We start from the raw sequence: 25,293 nt of genomic DNA, 5'->3' as shown, positions 1-25,293 counted from the left end.
GTACCAGGAAAATTAATACTTCAGCCCTCTTTAGAACTTAGAAATATTTTCAATTTAATTCATTAAGTAAGATAAAATCTTTGTACAATTTGGAAATATTTGAATAAACAATAAAAGAAATAAAGAAACCTTGGTGTCAAATGAAGATTTCTTTGATTCTAGTAATTCTTCAACACTGCTGCGAATTTCTGGTGAAATACTATGTGCATCAAATGAAATGATGTCTTCTTTTGCACCACGCTTGGCAAGAAATCTTTAGAAATTCAAAACATTACAAAAAAATAAAATACTAACATTTAAAATAATTTTAAAAAGATTATCTAACAAACTTCCAATATGAATTTCAAAGAAAGTATAAAATTGATATTTAATAAAATGTAATTTCTCATTATCTTGAGGGTACTCACCCTCTCATACTGTTCCAAGAAGTATCCAAAATTCCCATCAGTCTAAGCACACCTTCAAGAATATCTCGAATTGCATCAGGTGGCATTCGCAATGCACGAATTTCACTTAGAGACTCTGGTTTAATATTTCCCACTGCCTGCTTTGCCTCTTCAAGGATAGGTCCAATTTCACTTAATTCTGCTTCAATTGCTTCTTTACGCTTTGCAAGTTTTTCAACTTCAATATTCTGTTTTTCTTTTAGACGTTCCATTTCTGTCTTTTGACTACCGGCATTCTAAGTAAAATTCTTTTGAATCATATAACAAAACAGATAAATATTGCTTAGGCTATTATTTTTGGACTTGAAATAGAAAAAATTATAATAAGGCCATACCTCCATGCTCTGTGTAATTGACTTGAGTGCTGCATCTGCTTCTGATTGTTTTTCAGAGAGTAGTTTTCCTTGAACTGCAGCACTTTTTTTCAAGTCATCAACAAGATTTGTTGCCTCATTTAATTTAGAAACCCCACCCTAAATTAGGATAAAATAGAAACTTATGTATAAAAAAAAATTAACAAAAAAAAAGTTATAAAAAAGTAATTAAACATCATAAGTTAAATATTTGATTGTAAATTATAAAAAAAAATGCTCTTACTTGCAAATGCTTCCTCCTTTTTTCAATACCATCTTTCTTTGCAGTATAAACACTAACATAATTGTTTAAGAACTTCAAATACTGGCGAGGTGTTGCACCAATTTTCAAGCATGTTTGGTGCAGCAAATAGAAATGCTCACATAGCTTATCATTCATTGGAAATAGAGGTAACTTCTGTGAATCATTTGGATCAGTTTTAGCTTCTGATAAAAGTTTGGGAACTAAGAAGACATAATTAGCAGGTGGTGATTATGCTAAATACTTAGACAAGTAAATTAAATGTAATTGAACAATTCTATTAAATATATAACGTTTTATTTTATTTTACTCTATAAAGAGATTTTATCTATTTACTTTATAAAAAAAAGTACTTTGCATACAAATACTCTCTTACTTTGCTGCATGCTAGACTTTGTCCAACTATCCAGCCATTGAAATGAGCAACATTTATATAGTGCAGGATTTGCCTCACAGTTTATTACAAAGTTAGATGATGAACAATCCATGATTAATACCACATGTAGATTACATAAAACTCGTTGAGCAAAATATCCATAAATTGGTCCTCTATAACCTTCTTGTGAAGCTTGCTCACGCAATGAAATAAGTAAAGGATCTAGTTCTTCAGGTGTATACAAACCAGGAACATCTCCTGAACATAATAAACTATTGATAAGTTCTAAGAAGTTAGATTCAACTAGCTGATGATCTTCTATCAATAATACAACTTGTTCACCAGATATGCCAGCACTTTGCATAACCTAGAAAAAAAATAATGGCAAATTAAAATCAAAGAACATCAAATGTATAATTGAGAAATATTACATATTTCTTTTTTGTTATTTAAATACACGTAAAAAAATATCCATACCTAATCTAATAAAAACTATTATTACTAAAGCTAAAAAATAAATTTTAATACCGTTTTTAAATCATTTTTGAAATTTTTTGTAGAATAACCACGCCCCACTTTTGGTGTAAAAACATTTACTTGATGCATATGAGCAACAAGCATTAGTGCAGTCCTACGACCGATGCCACTACGACCTGCAAGAACCAAAGAACCACTAGGCTGCGTTAGTACTCTATCAATCCTTGCAACATTATCAAGGACTTCATCAAATAAAAGGTAATCCAATTCCTTTGTATCTCGACCTTAAATTATAAATCATTTAACTTAAAAATACAGAACAAGTACATAAAGTTTACAAGGTTTTTCTTATGTTTTCCATGCCCATTGAAATAAACACATGCTAATTTTAAAAATCAAAATATCTTTGATTTAGTAGACATTGAAAAATAAAACAAGGCAGGTTTTTATTTAACATTTAATTGATTTTGATAAAATTTAGCAGAATTTTAAATTAGCAATCAATTTAACTTGAATATTTAACAGGCTAGCAAAATCACCAAAATTTACAAAATTTACTTCCTGTTAAAACTACTACTGTTGAGGCAAATAACAGTAAAGCAAAACTTTACTACAATTTTATATAACAAGTGACTAACCAAAAGCTATTAATCCTTTTTTCACTATTTGCTTGAAGTCTTCTTTTGAAAGCCTTCCTAGTGGTCTGCCAAATGATCCTCTAACATTTCCAGTATGTGATAAACCTCCAGTGGTTCCCCATGTTACAAAATACGTATCTTTTAGATCATCAAGTTTTACAGACCAGTCATTACGAATAACAGACAGCAGAATATTCTCAAATTTATCAAGACTTTCACGCCCTACCAAACGATCGCTAAACAATCTTTTTGCTTGGTAAGCCCAAATTTTAATTAGTGTAGCTGAACTTTTATCAGAAGCATCACCAACATCATATCTCAAAATCCCAAGAATCCATTCAGATAAGTCTTTTGGTGTAAATATGTAATGAGGATAATGATCAACTGTAAACTTGCTTCTCACCTGTGGAATATGTAAGAAATTAAAAAACATTTTTGGCATCATATATCATTTTATTCTTGATAAATGATAAAAACCCACATTAAAAGTATTTGTAAAATGTTAACTAAAATGCTTTCTAGCAAAAAAGGAATACAATTGATGGAAGAAAACATATACTTACTTGTTCATATACTTGAACAGTTGATTTAGCTAATTGCTTTACATTCTTTTCTGCGCTCCATACTGGATGATTTATGAATGATGATTGATTTAATACTTTCAAATACTCAGCATATATTGTCTCTAACTGAGACTTAGTGGGATATCTACAAAAAAAATAATAATACAAATTTGATAAATAGAGAGATTCCTGGGTATTGCATATATGTTTGTTGGACAAATCTTGGGTAACTCATTTTAGATGTAAATATTTTTTGAGCATTGCAAGAATTCTGAGAGTTTTTGAGATGATTCAAGAAATATACATCATGCTCCAAAGTTGACTCTTTCAAGATGGTTTGAGTATTATTGCTTTTAGTGAGAAAATACTGGGACTTACCATTTTTATTTCTGTAATGTACAACACAACATTTTTAGGCATTAGGTTTTAACTCCTTTACATTAGCAAATAAATTACTTGGTGAGAAAATCTCTGCTAGATCATTGATATGGATAACAAACAGCAAGAGCCAAGTACATATCCTTAAAATATTAGGCAAATTTAAGCATGCACCATCAATTTGAACTCTTTGTTTTCTCTGATCCAGGTAGGCTTTAATTCAATTGAGAAGTATACCTTTAATGCAGAAGGATTCAAGTTTGTATAGAAGTTTTCTGTGTTGTATAGAATCAAAAACTTCGGCAAAGTCTAAGTATACATAACATCAATCGGGTATCTAATGAGAGTGATTTTGAGATAATATTGAATGTTTCTAAGAGACTTGTTGTGCAAGATTTTTAATTAAGGAAGCCATCCGGATTTTTTGAAATTAGATTATATTTATAAAGATGTAGAAGAATTTTATTTTTGATGAACATTTCTACAACTTTTTAGACAACAAAAGTAAGTGAGCTAGGCCTATAGTTTTCTAGCTTAAGATGATCAAACTTTTTGTATACAGGGCTGATATTTACCATATAGAAGGAGTCTTAAAATATTGAACAACTAATAAAAAAAAAAAATTGATTAGCTAAGGTTTTGCTACAAATGCATCAAAAATTATAAACACTGAAGAAGGCAAGCTTTTTTTCATTTGTTGTTTTGTTAGAGAAAAGATGATCCCAAGCTATTGATACTAAGAACTTAGATGTGGATGAATAATCTCTTTTATAGTTCTCTCCTTTATAGTTCTTAATAATCTTCTTTATAGTTTTAATAATCTCCTTTATAGTTCTCTACATCTGCATTCCTTGTGTAATATTCACAAAGAACTTAAACCCAACCAATTCTAATATGCTTGTTTCTGTTTCCCTAAGGATTAGTTAAATTGAAATTGTGTTTACTGAGTTTGGGTTATAGCTAAATAATGTCTAAAGTATTCCACAGTTTATCATTGTCATTTTGAAATTTCATAAAGTATTGTGCAGTACAAAGAGGGAATTTTGAAAAATATTGTGAAGTTCATTACCAGAGTTATTAGATATCGAATATGACTTAAGAGCAACACTACTCCAAGTGATATTTGGAAATTCCCTACAACTATATAATAGTCAAAGAGTTTTTTTGTTAAATTTTGTACCTTGGTGAATACCTTTGCTACAAATAAGACTGGTATCATTAGGTGGTCTATATGTACATCCCATGAATATTTTTTACCACTATATTCAATAAGTATCCATAATTGCTCTAGCTGATTTGTATAGAATTCAAACATTTTCATTGACTTATTTACTATAACACATACATTTATTTGACACATAAATACTCCATCTGCTTTCTGGCCATCTATGTTGGGTAGAACCCCTAATATTTGAAATAAAATTGTTGTTGAACTATGTTTCAGTAATGGACAGAAGTTCACATTTGTTAGTGCATTATTGCTTTTAGATCATTATTGCTTATAGATCATTATTGCTTTTAGATCATTTAGTTTATTATTTAGGGAAGTGATACTGTTAAAGTAGCATTTTAATGAACAATTACTGGCATTATTATGATTTTAATCTGAACCAATTGTAGTGTTTTGTCAACATTATAAGTGTTATGATTATTGTTAATCAGATTTTTATTAGTCATTTTTATCCATTCTAATTTTGATAATTTGCTCATATCTGATAATAAAAGGGCTGATTATCAGAGTTAAAACAACAATGAGCTATAACTTTATTATTATCTAGCTTTAATGCAGCAGAAATTTTTTTTAATGTGTTTTTCTTGCCATGTGTTATTTTACTTATATCTGATTCTTTAGGCTCATTAACATCAAAAACTAATAAATTTTTTTCTCTCTTTACAGGGTGGTTTAGGAGAAGAGAGGACTTTGAAACTTGCTATCCTAAGAGCTTGGCCAAAACTGACTACTCAAGCAACCGTTTTTTCTGTATGAAGGACCTTTTGAAATGTTGAAGTGGCAAGAGTATACCTAACATCATATATCCAGACATATCTTTATCTATCAGGCTGGTACCAAACTGCCTTAAGTACCCTGTTTCCAACCCTTCTGGAGAGGAACCAACTATCTTCCAAAGACAATTTAAATCTTCTAAGCCCAATGCTGAAATTCTAACACCTAGACTCAAATAGTAGAACATATTGAATGGAAGTGTGCAAGTCGTAGATCAGAAAATGTCATCAAAATTTTTTAAACCTGTTCAATTAGCAAGGTGGTTGTCTTTCTGTAGAAATATAACCAGTCCTAAAATCATTCTGTTTCATAACAAGAAAAAAGGGGTTGATATTGCACATTAAGCTGGGACTTATGAGACATTTTATCACAGCTCTAGACAAGGAATCAGCAGCTTATCTCTAAGACTTCTTTCCAGAGTTTTTGGAGGCAAAGGTAAAGGCTAGTATCTTCATCAAACCACAAAAAGACATAGCGCTAAAAGTTGCCAAAAAATTGAAGAAAGTAGAATAAATGGCTAGGAACAGTTTGATTGCAGTGGTTGGTGGATATCTAAGCAGTTGTAAGGCTAAAAACTATGAGAAGTTGGTTCAGATTATCATAAAGAATTACATTTAAATGGGACTGTCCATATCCTTGATGCTGAACTTGAAAATTTCAAGGGTTACTCAGAGGTGCAAAGCAAATAATTTCAACAGGATATACTGAAGTTTAAGTATCAGTACTAAGGGCAATATAATAAAAACATGATGGGGGACTATTTTTGGGGTTTATTTGAGAAAGCAATTTGCAGTATGGTTAAAAGTCTAGAAAATTTGCTCATTCCTTTAGAGATTTTGACTTTCTTTGTATTATTGTGATACCAACATTCTATTTCTGACTGTATGAATGAAAAATAAAACTTGCTTGTTTTGTTTCTATAAGTAAGAAACTTTTGTAGGTATGTTCATGAAACCAAAATTTTTTTGTGAACAATGTTATTTTTCCATGATTTTTAGACATAAGCACTTGAAATAAGACATAAGAACCTAAAGAAAAATACTTTTAATAATTTATGATACAAGTTTTCTATGATAGAAAACTTTTATTCTTAAAACATTTAATAAATCAAAAAAAAGCGTTGACAAAAGCTGTTTATCCATATTCAATGGAATGGAATAAAATAAACAGATAAAAAGTGTAAAACAGCATGAATAAAATTTGATTATATTCAAAATAAAAAGTAGCTAGTACCCGATTGAGCAGATGCGCACTATTGATGTAAACCGGGAGCTTAATTGGTGTCGACCTAAGGAACTTGTTGCATTCATTGATCCAACAATTTGTACACCATCTAGACCAACCCATTCAAGATTCAAGTCATAAAAACCATTATATGTGATGACCTTTATTCAAAGAACAAACATTAAAGATGGAAAAGAGCCTAAGCCAATAAAACAAACAAGAACCCACACTTTTCAAGAATTGAACTAGACTAGAACTGTAAGTAAAAAAAGAGCTAAACTCTACTAATAATTTGGTTTTTGAGAACCCAAACTAAACTAGCACTATAAAACTTGGATTTTTTTCACATGTTAAAATTAGTTCTTTTAAATTACAGCTTGGAATGGTATAATAGTACATTCTTTTATTTTAGATGACATACTTAATGTCCTGTTTATTAATGGAATAAAAAATGACTGATAAAAGTAATACTCAGAATGCTAGAGGGGGAAAAGAAGGGGAATCAGAGGGGTTTTAGTTATTGCTGATAAATCGCTTAAATCCATTAAACAAATATTACATTAAATAAGGCATGACTAAGTATAAGAACTTAAAGTAATTACTTACTTGCTGCAAAAAAGCCAAAAGCTGGCTGGTACCCCATTTATCAGGCTTTGGTAGATTAATATCTTTGAAATATAAGATTAGCTTTTCACAATCTTTTGGTTTGTACACTCGGCCTGCATTTGTGCTAATAGTCATACATGTTTGTGAAAGCTTTTGAAGCACATGGATTGGAGAGGTTTGTGCATTGCAGTGAATCATTGCAACTTGAGATGAACGCAGTTGTTCAAAAGTGTAATTTAATAAAAGCCTGAGTTAAAAATTTATAAATGCTATTATTACAATAATGAAGATAGTCTAAACATTAACAATGTATTTGTTTATTTAGTAAAAATAAAGAAAAAAAAACATTTGCCAGCACCAAATAAAACACAAATGTAAAAATGTCTTTATTCAACATACTCTTTCCCACAACCTTCAGGTCCAACAAGTATAAAAGGTTGTCTTGTTTCATCTGACTTTAACCACAATGAAAAGAAATCTAAGTACCGCTTTACATCTGGAGTGAGAATAACAGGTAGTTTTGATCGGGAAAACTCTTCAGGTTTCAAATTATCTGGAACCTAAGTATATAAAAAAAAAATTGTTAATATTTGATACTGTGTTTGGCATATTTTAAAAAACACATTTGTATTTTGGTTTGGAAGTTTTTAAGTAAAAGTATATAAAATTTGAAGCAAAACAAAAATCCAAATAATAAGACTTTAGAATTTGAAAATTTAAACAACTTTGGTAAGTAATTTAAGTTAGAGTTGTAGAAGGGCAGAACATACTAACAAGTTTAGTTGATAAACAAGCATACAGATCCATAAGGAGCTAAAAATTTAAATAGTAATAGAAATCTTCTCTGTTTTAATGCATTAAATGAATACTGACTTGTAACTCATAGTTAGCAAGCTTTCCACGCTTCTTATCATAATATGTATCTAAAGGATTAGCAGGGTCAGGCAGTGATTCATTAACCCACTTAAATACCTAAAAACAAAAAAAGTTTGAAAAAAAAAACAACAGCAACTAGCACTCAAAGACTTAGATTGACACTGCTTTAATTTGCCAAATTAAGTGCACTAAATAGTACCTCTTTTGCTAAACTAGCTTTAGAATCTTCATTCAAATTAGCTCCCATTCCCCTTACTAAAGCACATGCAAATTCTCCTTTTGAAGAGACACCTTTTAAATGTGATAGACCACTTAAGACACTTCCAACTAAAGTTGTTTCCACAATAAAGTCATTGCATTTTAAAATGAAGTCAAGAGCACGGGAGAAATAGTCATCAATCCACCCAGAAAGCAGCTTGTTATCTGAAGCTTCTTTTGAAACCCATGATTTAATAATTGCTTGAGTATCTGTATCTTCATTGCTGAAAAAGTTTAAACAAATTTAGCAACTGTCATACTGCTCTTCTGTATTCAAAAAAAAAATTAAAAGATTTCAAACATTTTTTTAAAATATAATTTAGTTTCAGTTTTATGCCATAATATAACAGTAATAATATCAAACCATTATATAAATAGGTTATTCAAATTGCAAATGCAAAATACAATTAAAAAATAACTCCTCATTACAGATGTAGTTCTTATGCAATATATTTATAGCTGCAAATTCATAATTTAAATTTACCTTAAAAAAATCATTCCCATTCGTGATACAGTTGCCGGAGATGCAGAGCTTAAATCATGTGTTTCAAACAAAAAATTTACATTAGGGCCAAACTGTATTCTTTCTCCTGATGGCATTGTTAGTAATCTATTGTCATCTAAAACTGAGTTCAGTGATTCTATCCATTCAGGATCAATATCCCCATCACATATAATCCATGAATGCACCTCCAATGGCTCTTTTACAACTTCACGAGCAGCCTTTGTCAATACACCATCTGACCATTCACGAGTGTCTATATCAATTTGACCAAGGAGCTAAAATATTTGAAGACTATTTTTTAAGAAATATTTTAAAAAATCCTTAAAAAAGTTCATTATTCAGAGAATTAGTAAACATAATACAAATTATTTTCTTGGAGCATCATTAATTTATGTAACTAAAAGTTTTTATATAGAAACAACTATTTTATTGTGACTGAAATATTGTCCCATGTAACCTCAATTTTTAAATTATTACTGTACCTGAGTTCTTGGCATAGCTTTTGGATTCATGGTATATTGTTTCACAGTTTGTCCAACTTTTCCTAAAGCTAAACGTAACATAGACCATAGACATGTTTTCCCAGATCCACTAGGACCAACAACTACCACACCCATCCTTTGGCGCAATTGCTCATACAGCTCCAATGCTTTTTTTATCTAGATCAGTATTTATAACTTAAACTAAAAACTGTTACAAAAAAAAAAAAAGGTAAATTTTTATAGTAAAACTAAACTTGAAATCTAATATCAATCTCACGGTATTTCTCACCTGAACAGTACTTTCAATAAGACCCATTTCTTTCATGGTTACTTTAAGAGCTTCTTTTAGAGTTTTGTATTCAACATCCTGAAAGTCAATACCAGGAAACACGTCTTTAATTAGTGCATCAAATCTTTTTGAGTCAGAGAAAGTTAATTTTGATAATGTGTTTAACCGCAAGGCTTGAACAACCAACTTAGTCTCAGTATTTTTGTCTACTATAAATATTTAAACATTTCATTAAAAATTTATTCTAAAAAAAAACTAAAGAAAAAGTTAAATCACATTATTAGTTATACCTAATATTATTGTATAAAACTTTGTTACCAGATCATTCTCATATTATAGAAACTTTTTATAATATAAATTGAATTTATACTATACTTATGAGATTTAATGGAAATATTAATAATAATAATAAAAATAATAATAATAACAATAATAGTAATAATAATAATAATAATAATAATAATAGCAATAATAGTAATAATAATAATAATAATAATAATAATAATAATAATAATAACAATAATAATAATAATAATAATAATAACAATAATAATAATAATAATAATAATAATAATAATAATAATAATAATAATAATAATAATAATAATAATAATGATAATAATAATAACAAAAATAATAATGATAATAATAATAATAATAAAAATAATAATAATAACAATAATAATAATAATAATAATAATAATAATAATAATAATAATAATAATAATAATAATAATAATAATAATAATAATAATGATAATAATAGTAATAATAATAATAATAATAATAATAAAAATAATAATAATAGTAATAATAATAATAATAAAAATGATAATAATAATAATAATAATAATAATAATAATAATAATAATAATAATAATAATAATAATAATAATAATAATAATAATAATAATAATAATAATAATAATAATAATAATAATAATAATAAAATATAAAAATTTAAGTCCTGGAAAAATCTGTCTAAAATTGTGTGGTTTCAAATATTTTTGAATAACTTTAAAGCTAGATAACTTAAATCAAATTTGAATGTTTCATGATTTGAGTTTAAAATTAACAACTAAATTATTAAATAACATATACCTTTTTTGTTACCTTCAGTTTTTGTTTGTTTTTCTTTTTGAAGTAAATCTCCACAACCCTTTAGGACAGTCTTTAAAGGTCGGAGTCCCCAATCATAATGTTGCTGCTTTGAGAGAAGTTCACTGTGAAGTCAACAAAAAAAAACAACAGGTTTAATGTCTCACAATAATATTTTTGCATCATTTGATTGAAATTACAAGTTGTGAAGCAATATTCTCTCTATATATTGTAATTATAAAGAGTTTTTACAGATTTCAAATTATAAAATTATAACTCACGCTGATAATGTAAATATAGCAACTAGCTTTCTTCCTAAATTTTTTCCATCTTTAAAACCTTCAGAGAACAATATAACTTCAGAAATTAGTTCATTATTGGGTTTTGACATGACAACTGGACGAAATAACTGCTTCAAATTATCAGGTAACTTTTGACGTCCACCATATCCTTTGCCTGCTGGATTTAGTGTAATGAAAATTCCTGAATTCAAATCTAAAGTCACCTGCAGAAAAAATTAAAGTATCTACAGAGCAATATAAATCCAGAGACTACTTCACACAAAATTTAAAAGATTATCATTAGACAAAATGTTTTTACAGATGGTTTTATCAAACTTTTTACTTTCCAATATCTGGTAACCATCTATAAAAGAGATTTTTTAAAGTTATAACTTATTGGCATACATTTCTTCCCATTAATTCCATGCTGGCTTCTCTATTTTTTATTGCTGCTTGAATACTTTGTATTTGAGTAGAAACTGCTGAGAGTACAGCTTCCTCTAATCGATTAAATTCATCAAAACATCCCCATGCACCACATTTTACTAGCCCAATAAATATTCTTCCCATGGACTTTACATCAATACCCTAAAAACAAAAAAATAAATTTCAATAACCTATCATTCAGAATAGCACTACCAGTATGTAATCCCACTAAAAAAAAACACATTATACAATTTAATAAATAGCAAACTACCATTTCAAAAAAAAAAACAAATCAAATTTGAGAGGCAATCAATACTTAGATAAACAAGGAGCTTTTACTTTACAAAGGGTACGAAAAGAACTTTGGTTGTAGATGTAGCATTTGAATCAATTAGATTAATTTCAAAATTATTGATAAATTAAATGAAACCTTTACCTCATCACAGTTGAATACAAGAACCTGTCTACCAAACAAACCTCCAAGTGCTTTAACGCTTTCTGTTTTTCCAGTACCAGCAGGTCCATAAGGATTACCTCCCAGGCCCATTTTCATACCTTGTGTGAGAGTAAGGTAGCATTTATCAGTAAGTGGTGTATGAACAAGTTTTTGTGCATTTCCTTGGTATTCATATGTATATGCAAAATCAGCATCAACCATGCTCATGTAACATTCACCTAAAGATATTAATTTGTTAATATCAAAAAAACCAATGCATACATTACATACATACATACATACATTCATACATACATACATACATACATACATACATACATACATACATACATACATACATACATACATACATACATACATACATACATACATACATACATACATACATACATACATACACATGCATGTATGTATATGTATAGACATACAAACATGTATGTATATATATAGACATACACTCTGTGTGTGTCTATATATATATATATATATATATATATATATATACATATATGTAGATTTTAAATAATTGCACTTTACAAATTATTGAAACATCTAAAAGTCCATGCCTTGTTTGTTAAAATAAAATCTTAGTTGTTTTTGCCATGCCCAATCTTCCACACTCTTAGCATTGTCTTTCTGCAATTGTTCAACTACATCGATGAAATGAATGGTATCAAGTATAAGAGCTTTAAGTTTCAACTCTAGTACAGTAGCATCAACATCAGAACTTTCATGGTTGATTTCTGTTGCTGTATAACTCTCCAATTGAGCTTCTAATTCCGTTTTCAAAGTATGCAAACGGCCATTTCGTAAAGCTTCTTCACATTTTTCAGTAAACAGCACAGCTTCAGCAATGCAGAGTACCTGTAAACAACTAAAAGCTACATTAAATTGACCAGCAACACTTTTTAAAATCTTAAACAATAATTCTATAAAGCAACCTGTGAAGGATATTTTGATGGATCAACATTACCAGCTTTACTATTTCTGTAGCACTCTACAGCCATTATCTTTAGAGTTTCTTTCATTTGCAACGCAAGTGCAGAAAGCCATACCTAACAAAAATTGTTATATGTAAAATAAGGTTAACAGTAAAGTAATAGCTTATTTTCATAAATATAATAAAAAATAAATACATCAACCAATAAATAACATAAAGAAATCTATTAACTCAAAACAGCAATCCTAGGATCCTGAAATCCTTAGATTGAATTAATATAATTCCAAGAACAAATAATTTTTTGTTGATCCTGATTGACAATGATTTTGTGAATATTCAATATCATTTTTAACAACATTTGCATTGTTACTATTTTTGTTTTTTGATAATTCAATTTCTATGAAAAAATATTTTAAATTGAGACAAATAATTAACTCAGCACTAATTTTACCACAATTCTTATCTTTCAAACAACTTATATTGAATAGATTTGCTCATACAATACTTTTATGATGTAAGACTTTAAATACTTAAGTACTGGGACAAAACCCACAACCTAGGTTTTTGAAAAATTAATCCAGATATCCTAGAATTAAAAATTATCAAAAATAGTATTGATAGTAGAATTGACATTAATTTTAAGAAAAAAAATTAGTTTACAAAAACTATTAGAGGAATGAAAAATCATACTTCCACTTCTTCAGTAATGACAACAGGGGAATTAAGTTTCACTACTTCTCCATCTAAAGACCTCATTGCTAATATGTGTCGTGATCCATCATTAAAATCAACTTTGTGAATTCCAGCAAAAAGCTTTTTTAGATGTGTTTGAATAACATTGGGATTTGTAGACTGCCCAAGTATTTCTAATAAATCATCATCTCCGATGAAATAAAAACGAGGGAACAATGAGCGTTTTTCCTAAATTTCAAAACAAGCTATCTTGATTTAAGATAATCTTACATTTTTATGTTGATATTTTGTATAAAAAAGATCTTATTTTTAGGAAAATACCTCTAAAAACTCATTAAGAGATTTTTGGCAGCGCTGTAATTGGTCCAACATAGTAACAAGCATGTTACGAATCCCAGGTTTTGATACAAGAGATACTAATCTTGTATCATTTTCCATTCCAAACATAATTGATCTAAAAAGATCAAAACACTTCAATGAAATACTGAAAGTTAAAAACAGAACTTGCATAAAAAAATTAAGATAAAAAAACAATTTTTTTTTCTGCTATGAACAAATATCACACATTAAGGAGTTAAGTTATAGAAAACAATGATAAATTACCTAAAATCATCATCAACTCTTTTAAACCGCTCTTGCTCTCGTGGAAGAGCTCCTCTGCCAAATATTGGTTCCAAATACACCCATTTTCTTTGAATTTCATTTAAATTATGTAAATATTCATCCAAGTCAATTAACCGAGTTTCCCATAGAGTTGCTTTATCAGCAAATCCTTGGTAGTAGGGTGAATCCTTCAGCGATTGAAGGAGACACTGATTATCTCCTACCTAATAGATTTATAAAGGATATTCAAATATTTAGAAATGGATGTTAAAAAAAAGAATTTATGGAGCAAATGTATGTTATTGTAAATGTAATTTATGGAGCAAAAGTATGAAATAGTTTTACCTGATTAAAAAGCTCTTTCCAGTCTTTAACAAGCTGAATATCTTTATTATTTGTATCTGTGTATGATGTGAAGGAAAAAACAGCTCCAGCACCCCAAAAGTCAATTTCACGAAGAGCTTCTCGAATAGACACTTCTCCTTGAGCACGATTATTTAACTCCTAATGAAATTAGATAAGAAAAGTAGATGTAATGTGATAGTAACTTATATCTTGCAACTATTTTTGAAACATATTTATTGCAATTTTTTTTAGTTTGAACATTCTGAAACTTCACAGTTCTGAAAACAAAAAAAAATTTAGACATTTTTTGTTAGACTTTATTGCAATAAAAATTCAAAACAAAATTTACCTTAAGCTGATCATGATTGGCCACAATATTTTCTGCAACACTTAAAATATCCCCAAATGTTAATTTCTCTAATGTTATTCCTTTTGGCATTTTTACCATTCGAAAGAGCTCTAACCAATGGTCTGAGGATAATGTATCGCCACGCACATATTTAAGAACAGGAAACAGATTCTAAACATGAATTTGATAACAATAAAAAGTAAAATTGGTTCTAAAAAACAGATTTTTTCCTTAAAAAGAAATTCGTAAAAATCCCTCAAGAATTTAAGAAAACTTTATTTTAAACTTTATGATAAAGAAATTTGAATAAACTTCTCTTACTTTATAAATGTCAACATCTTTTTGAATTTTCAGCATAATAATATTAGGTTCAATTTTTTTTAACTTGTCTTTCCAAACCCCAAGCAGATCATCAAATTGACCTGTATGACTCCTGTTTAAATTAAAACAATTAAGTCAAACTTTTTCCTTCATATTAAAAAACCTTAGAGTATTTTGAAAGTGAAATTGTAATGAAACTGTAGTTGATTGGTTGTTTTTGTATATGCATGCTTATTGTTGCATGATTTAAGTGTGTGTATTGGATTGACATTTGTTGTACTAATTGTCATTATTTGTATTTATATTATCAACTTAGTAAATTTTACATCATAAGTATTACTAGCTAGTTTTTTATTGTAAACCTTTTATTTCTCTCACTGTTTCAATTAGTTTCCCTTTAGTACAATATTTTTTTTAACTATAAAATTTAGATTCTTGCAAGAACAGTTATAAATAAACGATACTTAGTCATTTTTTTTACCTGAAAGAGATCCAATCTTGCTCACTCATTGCATTTAAATCACTATTGAACTCTTCATATAACTTCCACATTTCCTCAAATAATAATATATCATTTTCTAGTTCTTCAACAAGTGGTATATTTGGGGGATTGATTTCAAAATTCAATGAATCTGCACTATAAAAGACCAATAATTAATGTTACACTTTGTTTTGGTAGACACAAACATTATTTATAAATCTAAAACATTTTAAAAAATTTGCATTCTGCAAAAAAAAAGCACTAAAATGATATCACAAAATAAAAACAAAAATTTTACATTAGTTTTTTCTTGCGCTCTTTTAAATCTTCAAACTCTGCTCGTTTGTCTTTAACAATCTTTACTGCTTCAGTGCATGTCTTTTTATCTGCATCTGCGTTGATGTTGGCAGGTTTTAATTGATGCCATCTTGAAGAGAATCGCTGCAACTCTTGTTCAAAAGCCTCAACTCGATTGGTTAAGTCTTTCATCATTGTATTCATCTGTGTAAAATCAAATTCACTCACCATAACTCAATAATAAAAATAAAGATTATATTTGTAATAATATATTAATTTAGAATGAAATTCTAAATTGATATATCATTCTAAACCACATTTTTTAGTTTCATCTTTTTATATTTCATTATTTAAATAAATTTGACTTTCAGAATGATTCAAAAAAACAAAATACAAACTTAAAAAATCCGTAATATATTTCCTTGAATGCACCTTAGTATTACCTGTCCTTTGATCATGACAGAATGTGAAACTAATTGCTGATCAAGGTATTCCCACTTTTGTTTAAGTTCTGATACTTTTTCAACTCCTCCTCCAGCTGTTAGTGCCAAAAGCTTATTTTTTAATTCAAGTTCTGCATTGAAATCTACAAACTATGTCCATAAATGTAATGTAACTAAAACTTTTTAATCACCAAAAAAAACCTTATTTTTCAATCTAAAGAACTAATGACTAAAACAGAACGTTAAACTTACTTTTGCTTTTTCCTCCATAACTTTGTTATACCTTGCTGTGGCTTCACCCATTTCATCAACTGATTGTGGAATTATACTTAATGATTGAATACTATTTGAAACAAAGTGATCTGACTCATTGTATCCATTGACAATTGAGCGCCGAAGAGATATTAACAAGGTATCAAACAGTTTTGAAATTAAATCGTCAATTGTTGATTTTATAGGGGAAGTTGACACAGTGATGCAATCAACTTTTACAGAACTAAAATTCAGTACATATTCATAAATATTTAATTCAAATAGTAATAATAACATTATTTCAAATAACTATAATAATAATAACAACCAAAATAATAACAACCAAAATAATAACAACATCAACAATAATAACAGTAATGATAATAAAAATAATAATGATGATGATGATGATGATGATGATGATGATGATGATGATGATGATGATGATGATGATGATGATGATGATGATGATGATGATGATGATGATAACAAAAATAATAATATTAATAATAACAATAATAACAATAAAAATAACAACAATAACAATAATAATAGTAAAAATAACAATAATAACAATAATAATAGTAAAAATAACAATAATAACAATAATAATAGTAAAAATAACAATAATAACAATAATAATAATAATAATAATAATAATAATAATAATAATAATAATAATAATAATAATAATAATAATAATAATAATAATAATAATAATAACAATAATAATAATAATAATAATAATAATAATAACAATAATAATAATAATAATAATAATAATAATAATAATAATAATAATAATAATAATAACAATAATCATAATAATCATAACAATATGTTAACATATAAATGTATATGTATAAACATTTTTGCATATTCCAAGAAAAAACAAACCTAGGAAGCTTCTCTGCTTCTTTTCCTTTCAGTTTGATTAACTTAATATTCCTTTCCCAGTCTGCAGCTGTTTGCAAGTACTTATCTGCTAACTCATCCATGTCTACATAGCCAAATACAACCCACTCAACAAACTGTTCTTGAACTTTTAAAAGATGGTTAAAGAGAACCTCTGCTTTTGAGTAAACAGTTTCAAATAAAGAACTGTTGTTTTCTATAACACTTTGAAACATTAACTGGTTATCAGCTAGACCTTTGAAATTTTTAGGAATAGAAATAAACTTTCGAATCTCACGATAATACTTCATGCGAATCTCTTCCATTGGAGGTTTGAATTGTAGTTGCTGCTGTCTGTAAAACCAAAGGGTTTATATAGACTTTAATAACAAAAAAAAAATTCATCTCAATATCACAATTGTAAGTTATCCTAGAATATTCCATAAAACCTCATATCACATAAATAACTTCCAATTTTTATATAAGATTGTTTTTTAATTAAAATATCTTTTAATTTTCAAAGCAAAAATATAAAAATTTATAAGTACATTATTAGTTGTTGATGGAACTATTAAAAAAAAAAATAACCATTCAAAAAACAAACCTAAAAACAAGTTCCACTTTTATTTCTTGAAGATTTTCATGCAACGCTTCTAAACCAAGTTGATACTGATGTTCAAGTGCTTTATATAATTGGTGATCAAGATACAATGTCCACGGTTTCATGTTACTTACTTTAAAACCCTTAAAAATTTGTTAATATATGATCTAATTAAGTAATTTGATAGCTAAAAAATCTTTAAATTCAGTTTAATTTCAATCTAAAAATAAAACAAAAAATTTTAACTTTTTTCAAAAACACATTAAATTTCTAAACTACCTGTTCTGTGAGATTTGTGATTAGCTGCCTCATTTCCATTAAAGTATCCTTCCACTTCAAAGGATGGCGCAAAAGATCAGTATTCATAAGCTGAGAAACCTATCATAAAATTTTTATTTATTAAACTTTAGATAGTTAAGTAACTATTTGAATGAAATGGAATGGTTTAATAATTTTTTTTTTTTAAAAAAAAAAAAATATTTACTTTATCAATCATGATGTTGTGACTCTTCCTTAATTTCCTATTATCTGTTGTCAACTTTTCTGCCACAATTTGAAGTTTTTTAATATAGCTCTCAACTTCCTGTGGACTATCCCATGTCACATGTATTTTACCTTCTTTCTCTTTAGAACCTGATTTAGGATTTTTTATCAATTGCTCAAAGGCAAAGGCTGTGTCAAGCATCATAGATTGCTGGCATGCAACCATTTGCTGATCAATGGTGTTGTAAAAGTGAGCAACCTTTAAAACCATTTTTAAGACATAAAGCAAGATATTTAAAAATCATTTTAGAAAAATGATTGAGGTCAAAATACTAGTAAAAAAGATTTGATAAGAATAGTGCATTGGTAGTCACGATGGAAGTGATGACAAAAATACCTGTTTTAATATGATGGCCTGTCTGTAAAACTTGGAGCCAACTAAAGCAACATTTTGAATTTTTGGAGAAACATTGTAACCCATTCCTTGAAGTTGACGAACTTCACGAATCAATGTTACAAGTCGAGCATCATAATGAACTTCCAATTTTCCATCAGCATGACCCAATTCCATAAGTTTACCATTTGTCTTTAGGCTAAATCAATTAATAAAAACTTGTTAGCATGAGCATGTGGTGAGTAAAACAGAAGAAGCATAGCTTAAACTAGTACCATATTAAAAAGTTTTAAATTACAACTTATTTTAAAATAACTCATTTAAAATGAAAATAGTTAAATCTTTTTAAATAAGTAATTTTAAACCTAAAAATCAAATCCATAATATATTAAATGAATTAAACCTCAGAGAACTTTCTGTATTTTCAATATTATCAATAGTTTCCCTGGACCAATTATCGTAGTTCTCCTTCATATACTGTCCTACCTCATCAATAAAAGGCTGACATACTGCCTTAAAACGGTCAAATGAACTAATATCACTCAGTAGATATTCAGATGACTTTAGAAGCTCCTCTAACTAAAATAAAATGTAAACTAATTAGAAAAAAATGAAAGGAAAGATTTTGAAGATATTTTAAAGAACTTTTAAAGAACCTTTGCTTTAAGTTGCTTTCCCCAAACAATGGAATTAATGATTTCAGGCATGTTATTCCCTTTAGGAGGTCCTTCTCCATTCTTAAAAGTGGATCGAGCCTGGAAATCACTTTTTAAGCCTTTAATATGTTCGTGGAGTTGACCTAATAATGTTTCCCTAATAAAGAATAGCACATGTTAAGCTTTTTTAGGAACATGAAAATCATTTTGCATTATTATTTAGAGAAAACACAATACATTTATCAAGTCAAAAATATTTTTTAAATTTATCTAAAAATACAAGAAAAGGCTTATCACCTTTCAGCAGTTAATAACTTTTTAATACTTGGACGGTTGACAAGTTCTTTGTATCGTTGAAACTCTCTCAAAAGCTGAAAAAAAAAAATATTTAGTTGTTTAAAAGGAAAATAAACACTTTAAATAAGTTAAGTAAATTAGAAAAGAAAACAAATAAAATTTTTGACAATACACATAAACATTTTTTTTTAATTGAATGAATCAACTCTTTACTCATATAAAAAAAGTTTAACTTAAAATTGTGATATAAATGTTGGAATGTTCTATTACATAAAAATATAACAAATAACATTTAAAAAAGAGTTTAAAAAAGTCTATAAAAACTAAAATTTAAAATTTTTTTAAATATCAGAAAGTTACCTGAAATGATTTAGCTTTGGTATTGGCAAATTTTTCTCTTAGTTTAATAGCAACTCGCTCCTCAATTGGTTCAATACTTTTTCCATATTGGGCAACAGCAGTTTTCCAAAGAGGTACAGTGAATGGGTTATATTGCACTGGGTTTAGACCTATAAAGGGTTTAAAAGCCTGTTCGCTATTCAAAAACTGTCTTTCACTGGCTGATAACAGTTTGTTGTGCTGCTCGTGAATAATGCGTATGCGAAGAATCTTAGAAAAAGGTATAGAAAATATTGGTTTAGACCAAAATAGCAATAATCATTACAATATAAAATCTGTAAGAATATTTTCAAAATTGTAAAACTTTAAACAGAAATTATATGATAATAATGACGCAGTGTGTAAAATGTATGTAAAAAAATCAAACAAACTTTATTGCACAACTACATAACTTAAGTAATCTTCAAATAGCACTTTTCACTTAACAGATAGATTTAAAGGAAGTATTATGTATAAGAAAAATCAACAATAAAAAAAAAATATTAAGAAGTGAACAACTGAATGTATACCGTTATGGATGCAAAAAAATATACCTCTTGCAATCTTTCACAGAGTTTCATCAAATTTAAAGGAACATATTTATCACCTTTCCATGGATGAGCCGGTAGTGTTTTCCAAAATTTGTCAGTAAGAGTATCACAAACCTCTAACCACTTTTCACAAATATTAATACCATACTGCAAAACTTCTTTTATGGCATTAGATTTTTCATTCCATATGTCCATGTTAGTTAATTTTTTTTGAATGTAGCGACCAATACTACTTCCCATAATATCAAATAAATGATGCATTCGAACTTGAGGATATTCATTGAAATCATCTTGCTTCCAAAGCTCATCCAGGATATCCATAGACACATCAACTATTTCTAAAACCTCTGCAATTTCATAAACATCCAAGTCCGAAAAATCAGTCATAAAATTTGCTGAAATAATAAAGATTAAAAAATTATGTTTATTAATTTTGGAAGCAATCAAGATCAGACTGATAACTTTACTTTTCAGAATAAAAATTTTTAAATATTAAAAGAAGTGTAAACTAGTATCAATTTAAGTTTAGCTTAAAGATCACTTATTGTAAATAACTTCATATTAAATACAAAACATAAAAATGAACTGCTACCTAGTTTAGTTATGTAAAGAAGAGGGTGTTATGTAAATATGATGAAATTCTGGTACTTTAGTACTTGTGTAAATTCTATTGTAAAAATAATTTTTTTTTAAAGTGGGTTTCTATGAAAGTTGGGTTCAGTTGTTGAGTTTCATTTTAGATTTTCAAAAAAAATTTCAGCTCATAATTTCTTCAAAAATTACTAAACCCTAGCACTTGATACTTACAAAATAAATATCTATTATCTTTATTTTTCACATGATACAAAGAATAGGCAAAAAAAGTAAAGAACTTTTAATTAAAAAAAATTTTAATATAGATAATTACTTAGATGATTAAAATACTATACATGATTTTAAAGGGCCTAAAGTTAAACAAACTTACATCTTTCAAAGATACTTTTAAATAACTTTGCACGTTGGTCACCATTATTGGCTAACTCTTTCCAGTATTGAAACTCATCAGATGGTGTCAATATACCAGAAAGACTGTTGATTTTATCACTGGAATCTAAATTCCCACTTTGTCGCAAAAAGGATGCTAGTCCAGCTTCTAACTCACTTAAAAGCTTTTGGATTTTAGGATCAATACTTTGGTTTGCAATATCGCTATTCAGTATAAGTGGAGAATATATCTTCTTTATTGAGTGATAAAGTACACTAATAGGAGATTTGAACATTGAGGATACTAAAATATTTGTATGGATTGTTTCAGGTGTGATAACTTCAGGCTTGAGTTTGAAAAATACAATACACTGCTCATTGGGATAGTTTAAATGAAGTTCATTATAAACTTCAATTTTTTGGTCATGATAAATATTTACTAATATTAACCTATTTCCATCATCCAAAAAGTTATTGACTTCTTTTCTGTTCTGCAAGTCATTTAGATTAGTGTTGCTTAATGAGATGCCAAAGTAATTAGCAACAGTTGTTAATATAAAGTCTTTTCTTATATCAGCAGTCATTTTTTTTAAACTAAAAATAAACTTAGCTATAATTTAGGAAATGCTAAAGCTCTATTGCACACACACACACACACACACACACACACACACACACACACACACACACACACACACACACACACACACACACACACACACACACACACACACACACAACTTTTTAAACGTTAAATGAATTAAAAAAAGTATTAAACCAAACCTTATGATACCACTCTTAGCTCATAAGGCTCAATATTAGCTCATAAGGTTTAGTTCGATAGCGCTAAACAAATCAACTAACAACTACCGAAGCTTTAGTACACCAAAATATCTTATTGGGGTAGCTATGTTTAAAAAGTAAAACTTTAAGATGTTTATATAGACAAATTCTTGAATAAAATGCTGAGATCACAAACATTTCCTCTAGCCTGTACTAAGATTTGGTTAAAAACGATTTTGTATGAATATTTTTTCTGTTTTTAAGTGCATGCACTGGATCTGATTTATGTTTAACAAACTTTGTTTATAAATTTTGTTTAGCTTGTAAGGACTGAGTTAGCCAAAACACAAAATTTTTTTTTAATTATGTGTCATTTGTAATTTATATTTTTGGTTGGATGTTCCAGCCTATTAATGCTGTTGCTAGCCTAAATAGAACAAGATGGTGTTTAAAAACAAGCGTGGCAGGTTGTAGGGGAACCTGTTGTACCTCTGACCACTTTTTGTTTCCGGGCGTTTTTTTGCTCGACGGTTGAATCAATTTATACCATTCAAAGTTAATGTTATTCTCTTATATTTTGCGCAAAAATTATACTTTTGACTTTTTTCTCATTCAACCAATAAGTATCATTTTTGAGCGTTTTTAAAAAAGTACTCAAATAGTCAATGGTACAACATGTACGTTGTACCTTTGACCGAGGTGTGTTGTTCCTTTGACCGTAATGTTATTAATAAGTTCTTATGAATTATTTGGACTTTTAATAAGTAATCATGACATATTACAGCTTTGCTATATGTTATAAAGAAATTTCTAGCCAACCACATGTCAATAAATGCTTATATAAAACCATTTTGTAAGAAATTAAAGACACAGCCGCAGCAAGTTATAACCAAAAAACATTTTTTGATGGTCTAAAGTAAAATTTTGTTTCTTGTCACTTTTATATTACAATTTCAAGTAAAACGTTTTGTTGTAATTCAATTTATTAATTTTGCTTTGAAAAATAACTACTAACTGCAGCATTACATAAGTCTCCCTTAGTTTGGATTTTTTGATACATTTTGTTTTGTATCTAGTCTTGTACAAAGGGTCATTCATTGTCCTTGTACTTAGGGCCGTGTTTTAAAGTAACACCTACGGTCATAATCCTTATGATTTTGCTTTTTTGTTTTTTTGTAGTAAATAAAAGAAAATGACATCAATTATCAGTACTATTTCGATTTAGTCACATTTTTTTCAGTTGGATGCTATTTACATGGGACGGTTCGGGTTAAGATTGGAAACTTCAAATGTGATTGAATTGTACAAAATGTTTTTAATTAAGTTGTTACTCTCTTTTAGATAATTTAAGAGCAAAAATATATTTCTATAACTTGCTATACTTGCAATTAGAAATGAACTCATTGTACCTAAGTTTACCGATTTTAAAACCCTTTTACTTGGCGGAGTTTTATATTTTAAGTAATTATGTCGATATCAATAGGAAGTAATTTGTATGATATGATCATACAAAAAATCTGGCCCTAAGTAGATTAATATCCCCTAAATAGGTTTTTAACTTAGAAACCTCTTAAAACCCAACCAAAACTATTTTTAGTTGTCAGATTCATTTAGATTTGACCATAATGCTTTTTAGAGGAAATCTTTTAATGCAGACAATGAAAAATATGAAAATAAAATATATTATATTAAAAAACATTACTGTACAGTAAAAGATGTCAGATCAACATCAAACATAAGATACTGGCGTCTAGATGATCCATGACCAACACTTGGTGATGGAACTTTCATTATAATATCTTCAAGTTCTACATCATAAACATTGTCATCTTCTCGTATAAATTTATTGTCTCCTGATTTCTTAAGATACTTAACTTTGTAAACTAAACCAACAACTTCAATAACTTCTGCCACATAATGTCTAGAGTATTTCTTTTCACTTAACTTGACAAGTAAGAAACTTCCTGAAACAATTTCACTATTTTCTGATTCATTGTCAAGTATATTTATTCCAAAATCAATTTCATCAAAACTTTCATTAGTTAAACTTGTGTCAGAATGTTGATTAAAAATAATCTGTTTTGCCATGGATTTTATTTGTCTTGAAAAAGGTTTTTGACATTGTTCATTATTAGATTTTGAATGTAAAATAACTTTCATTTCAGGTGTATCAGTTAAAATGCGTGATTTTCCCTTACGTCTTTTTGAAATAGCTGCCTTTCTTAATTTGGCTTTTGGGTGAGGTCGTATTATTTCAGGTGAAACAATTTCCAATGTTGATGGTAAATTGCCAGGAGTGGTTTCAACCTCATTGCTATCATTAGAAATGCAAGTTTCAGTATCCACTATTGGCCTATCAGTAACAGTTGCAGCTAAGAAGTCAATATCAGTAAAAATATTTTCATTAAAGGGAAAAAACCCAGTACATTTAAAACTGTTAACAATATTAATCGGTACAAAAGCATGAGGATAAGCTTGACCAACAAGGTAAGATATATCATAAATTGTAACTGGTTTACCAGCATTTCCTGGTGATATCATCCAATTATTCATGGCATTATTATAAAAT

At 28.1% G+C, this 25,293-nt stretch overlaps 1 protein-coding gene across 2 annotated transcripts in view; it reads right to left on the bottom strand.

The window, feature by feature from the left end:
* LOC145183167 (cytoplasmic dynein 2 heavy chain 1-like) overlaps window positions 1-22,569 on the bottom strand; it is a 34,053-nt gene extending 11,484 nt beyond the window's left edge. Inside the window, exons 1-43 of one of the 2 annotated variants that reach the window (XM_090080494.1) lie at window positions 21,943-22,569; window positions 20,982-21,373; window positions 20,410-20,658; window positions 20,050-20,123; window positions 19,753-19,909; window positions 19,500-19,675; window positions 19,100-19,295; window positions 18,704-18,961; window positions 18,499-18,597; window positions 18,223-18,362; window positions 17,622-17,972; window positions 16,725-16,968; window positions 16,473-16,622; window positions 16,031-16,233; window positions 15,733-15,888; window positions 15,252-15,363; window positions 14,931-15,101; window positions 14,582-14,740; window positions 14,237-14,460; window positions 13,955-14,087; window positions 13,631-13,861; window positions 12,942-13,055; window positions 12,567-12,864; window positions 11,980-12,218; window positions 11,523-11,705; window positions 11,118-11,341; window positions 10,840-10,961; window positions 9,739-9,947; window positions 9,450-9,626; window positions 8,947-9,242; window positions 8,404-8,686; window positions 8,202-8,300; window positions 7,728-7,888; window positions 7,329-7,575; window positions 6,732-6,883; window positions 3,116-3,260; window positions 2,553-2,955; window positions 1,966-2,198; window positions 1,438-1,804; window positions 1,044-1,264; window positions 782-919; window positions 408-682; window positions 130-253 (exon numbers count right to left, since the gene is read on the bottom strand). In XM_090080494.1, coding sequence (XP_089936620.1) covers window positions 130-253; window positions 408-682; window positions 782-919; window positions 1,044-1,264; window positions 1,438-1,804; window positions 1,966-2,198; window positions 2,553-2,955; window positions 3,116-3,260; window positions 6,732-6,883; window positions 7,329-7,575; window positions 7,728-7,888; window positions 8,202-8,300; window positions 8,404-8,686; window positions 8,947-9,242; window positions 9,450-9,626; window positions 9,739-9,947; window positions 10,840-10,961; window positions 11,118-11,341; window positions 11,523-11,705; window positions 11,980-12,218; window positions 12,567-12,864; window positions 12,942-13,055; window positions 13,631-13,861; window positions 13,955-14,087; window positions 14,237-14,460; window positions 14,582-14,740; window positions 14,931-15,101; window positions 15,252-15,363; window positions 15,733-15,888; window positions 16,031-16,233; window positions 16,473-16,622; window positions 16,725-16,968; window positions 17,622-17,972; window positions 18,223-18,362; window positions 18,499-18,597; window positions 18,704-18,961; window positions 19,100-19,295; window positions 19,500-19,675; window positions 19,753-19,909; window positions 20,050-20,123; window positions 20,410-20,658; window positions 20,982-21,373; window positions 21,943-22,525 — 9,168 coding nt within the window. In that variant the 5' untranslated portion in view covers window positions 22,526-22,569. Of the gene's footprint in view, window positions 1-129; window positions 254-407; window positions 683-781; window positions 920-1,043; window positions 1,265-1,437; window positions 1,805-1,965; window positions 2,199-2,552; window positions 2,956-3,115; window positions 3,261-6,394; window positions 6,527-6,731; window positions 6,884-7,328; window positions 7,576-7,727; window positions 7,889-8,201; window positions 8,301-8,403; window positions 8,687-8,946; window positions 9,243-9,449; window positions 9,627-9,738; window positions 9,948-10,839; window positions 10,962-11,117; window positions 11,342-11,522; window positions 11,706-11,979; window positions 12,219-12,566; window positions 12,865-12,941; window positions 13,056-13,630; window positions 13,862-13,954; window positions 14,088-14,236; window positions 14,461-14,581; window positions 14,741-14,930; window positions 15,102-15,251; window positions 15,364-15,732; window positions 15,889-16,030; window positions 16,234-16,472; window positions 16,623-16,724; window positions 16,969-17,621; window positions 17,973-18,222; window positions 18,363-18,498; window positions 18,598-18,703; window positions 18,962-19,099; window positions 19,296-19,499; window positions 19,676-19,752; window positions 19,910-20,049; window positions 20,124-20,409; window positions 20,659-20,981; window positions 21,374-21,942 lie in introns of those variants that run through there. The other variant, XM_090080495.1, reaches the window with a different exon arrangement.
* Window positions 22,570-25,293: the final 2,724 nt, after the last annotated feature.

The sequence above is a fragment of the Hydra viridissima genome, unplaced genomic scaffold (assembly GCF_058129835.1).
Source record: "Hydra viridissima isolate aposymbiotic clone 2 unplaced genomic scaffold, HvirCarnegie_v1 scaffold_2, whole genome shotgun sequence".
Taxonomy (NCBI): Eukaryota; Metazoa; Cnidaria; class Hydrozoa; order Anthoathecata; family Hydridae; genus Hydra; species Hydra viridissima.
Note: the sequence above shows the minus strand (reverse complement) of the source record. Positions and strands in the feature narration are given on the sequence as shown.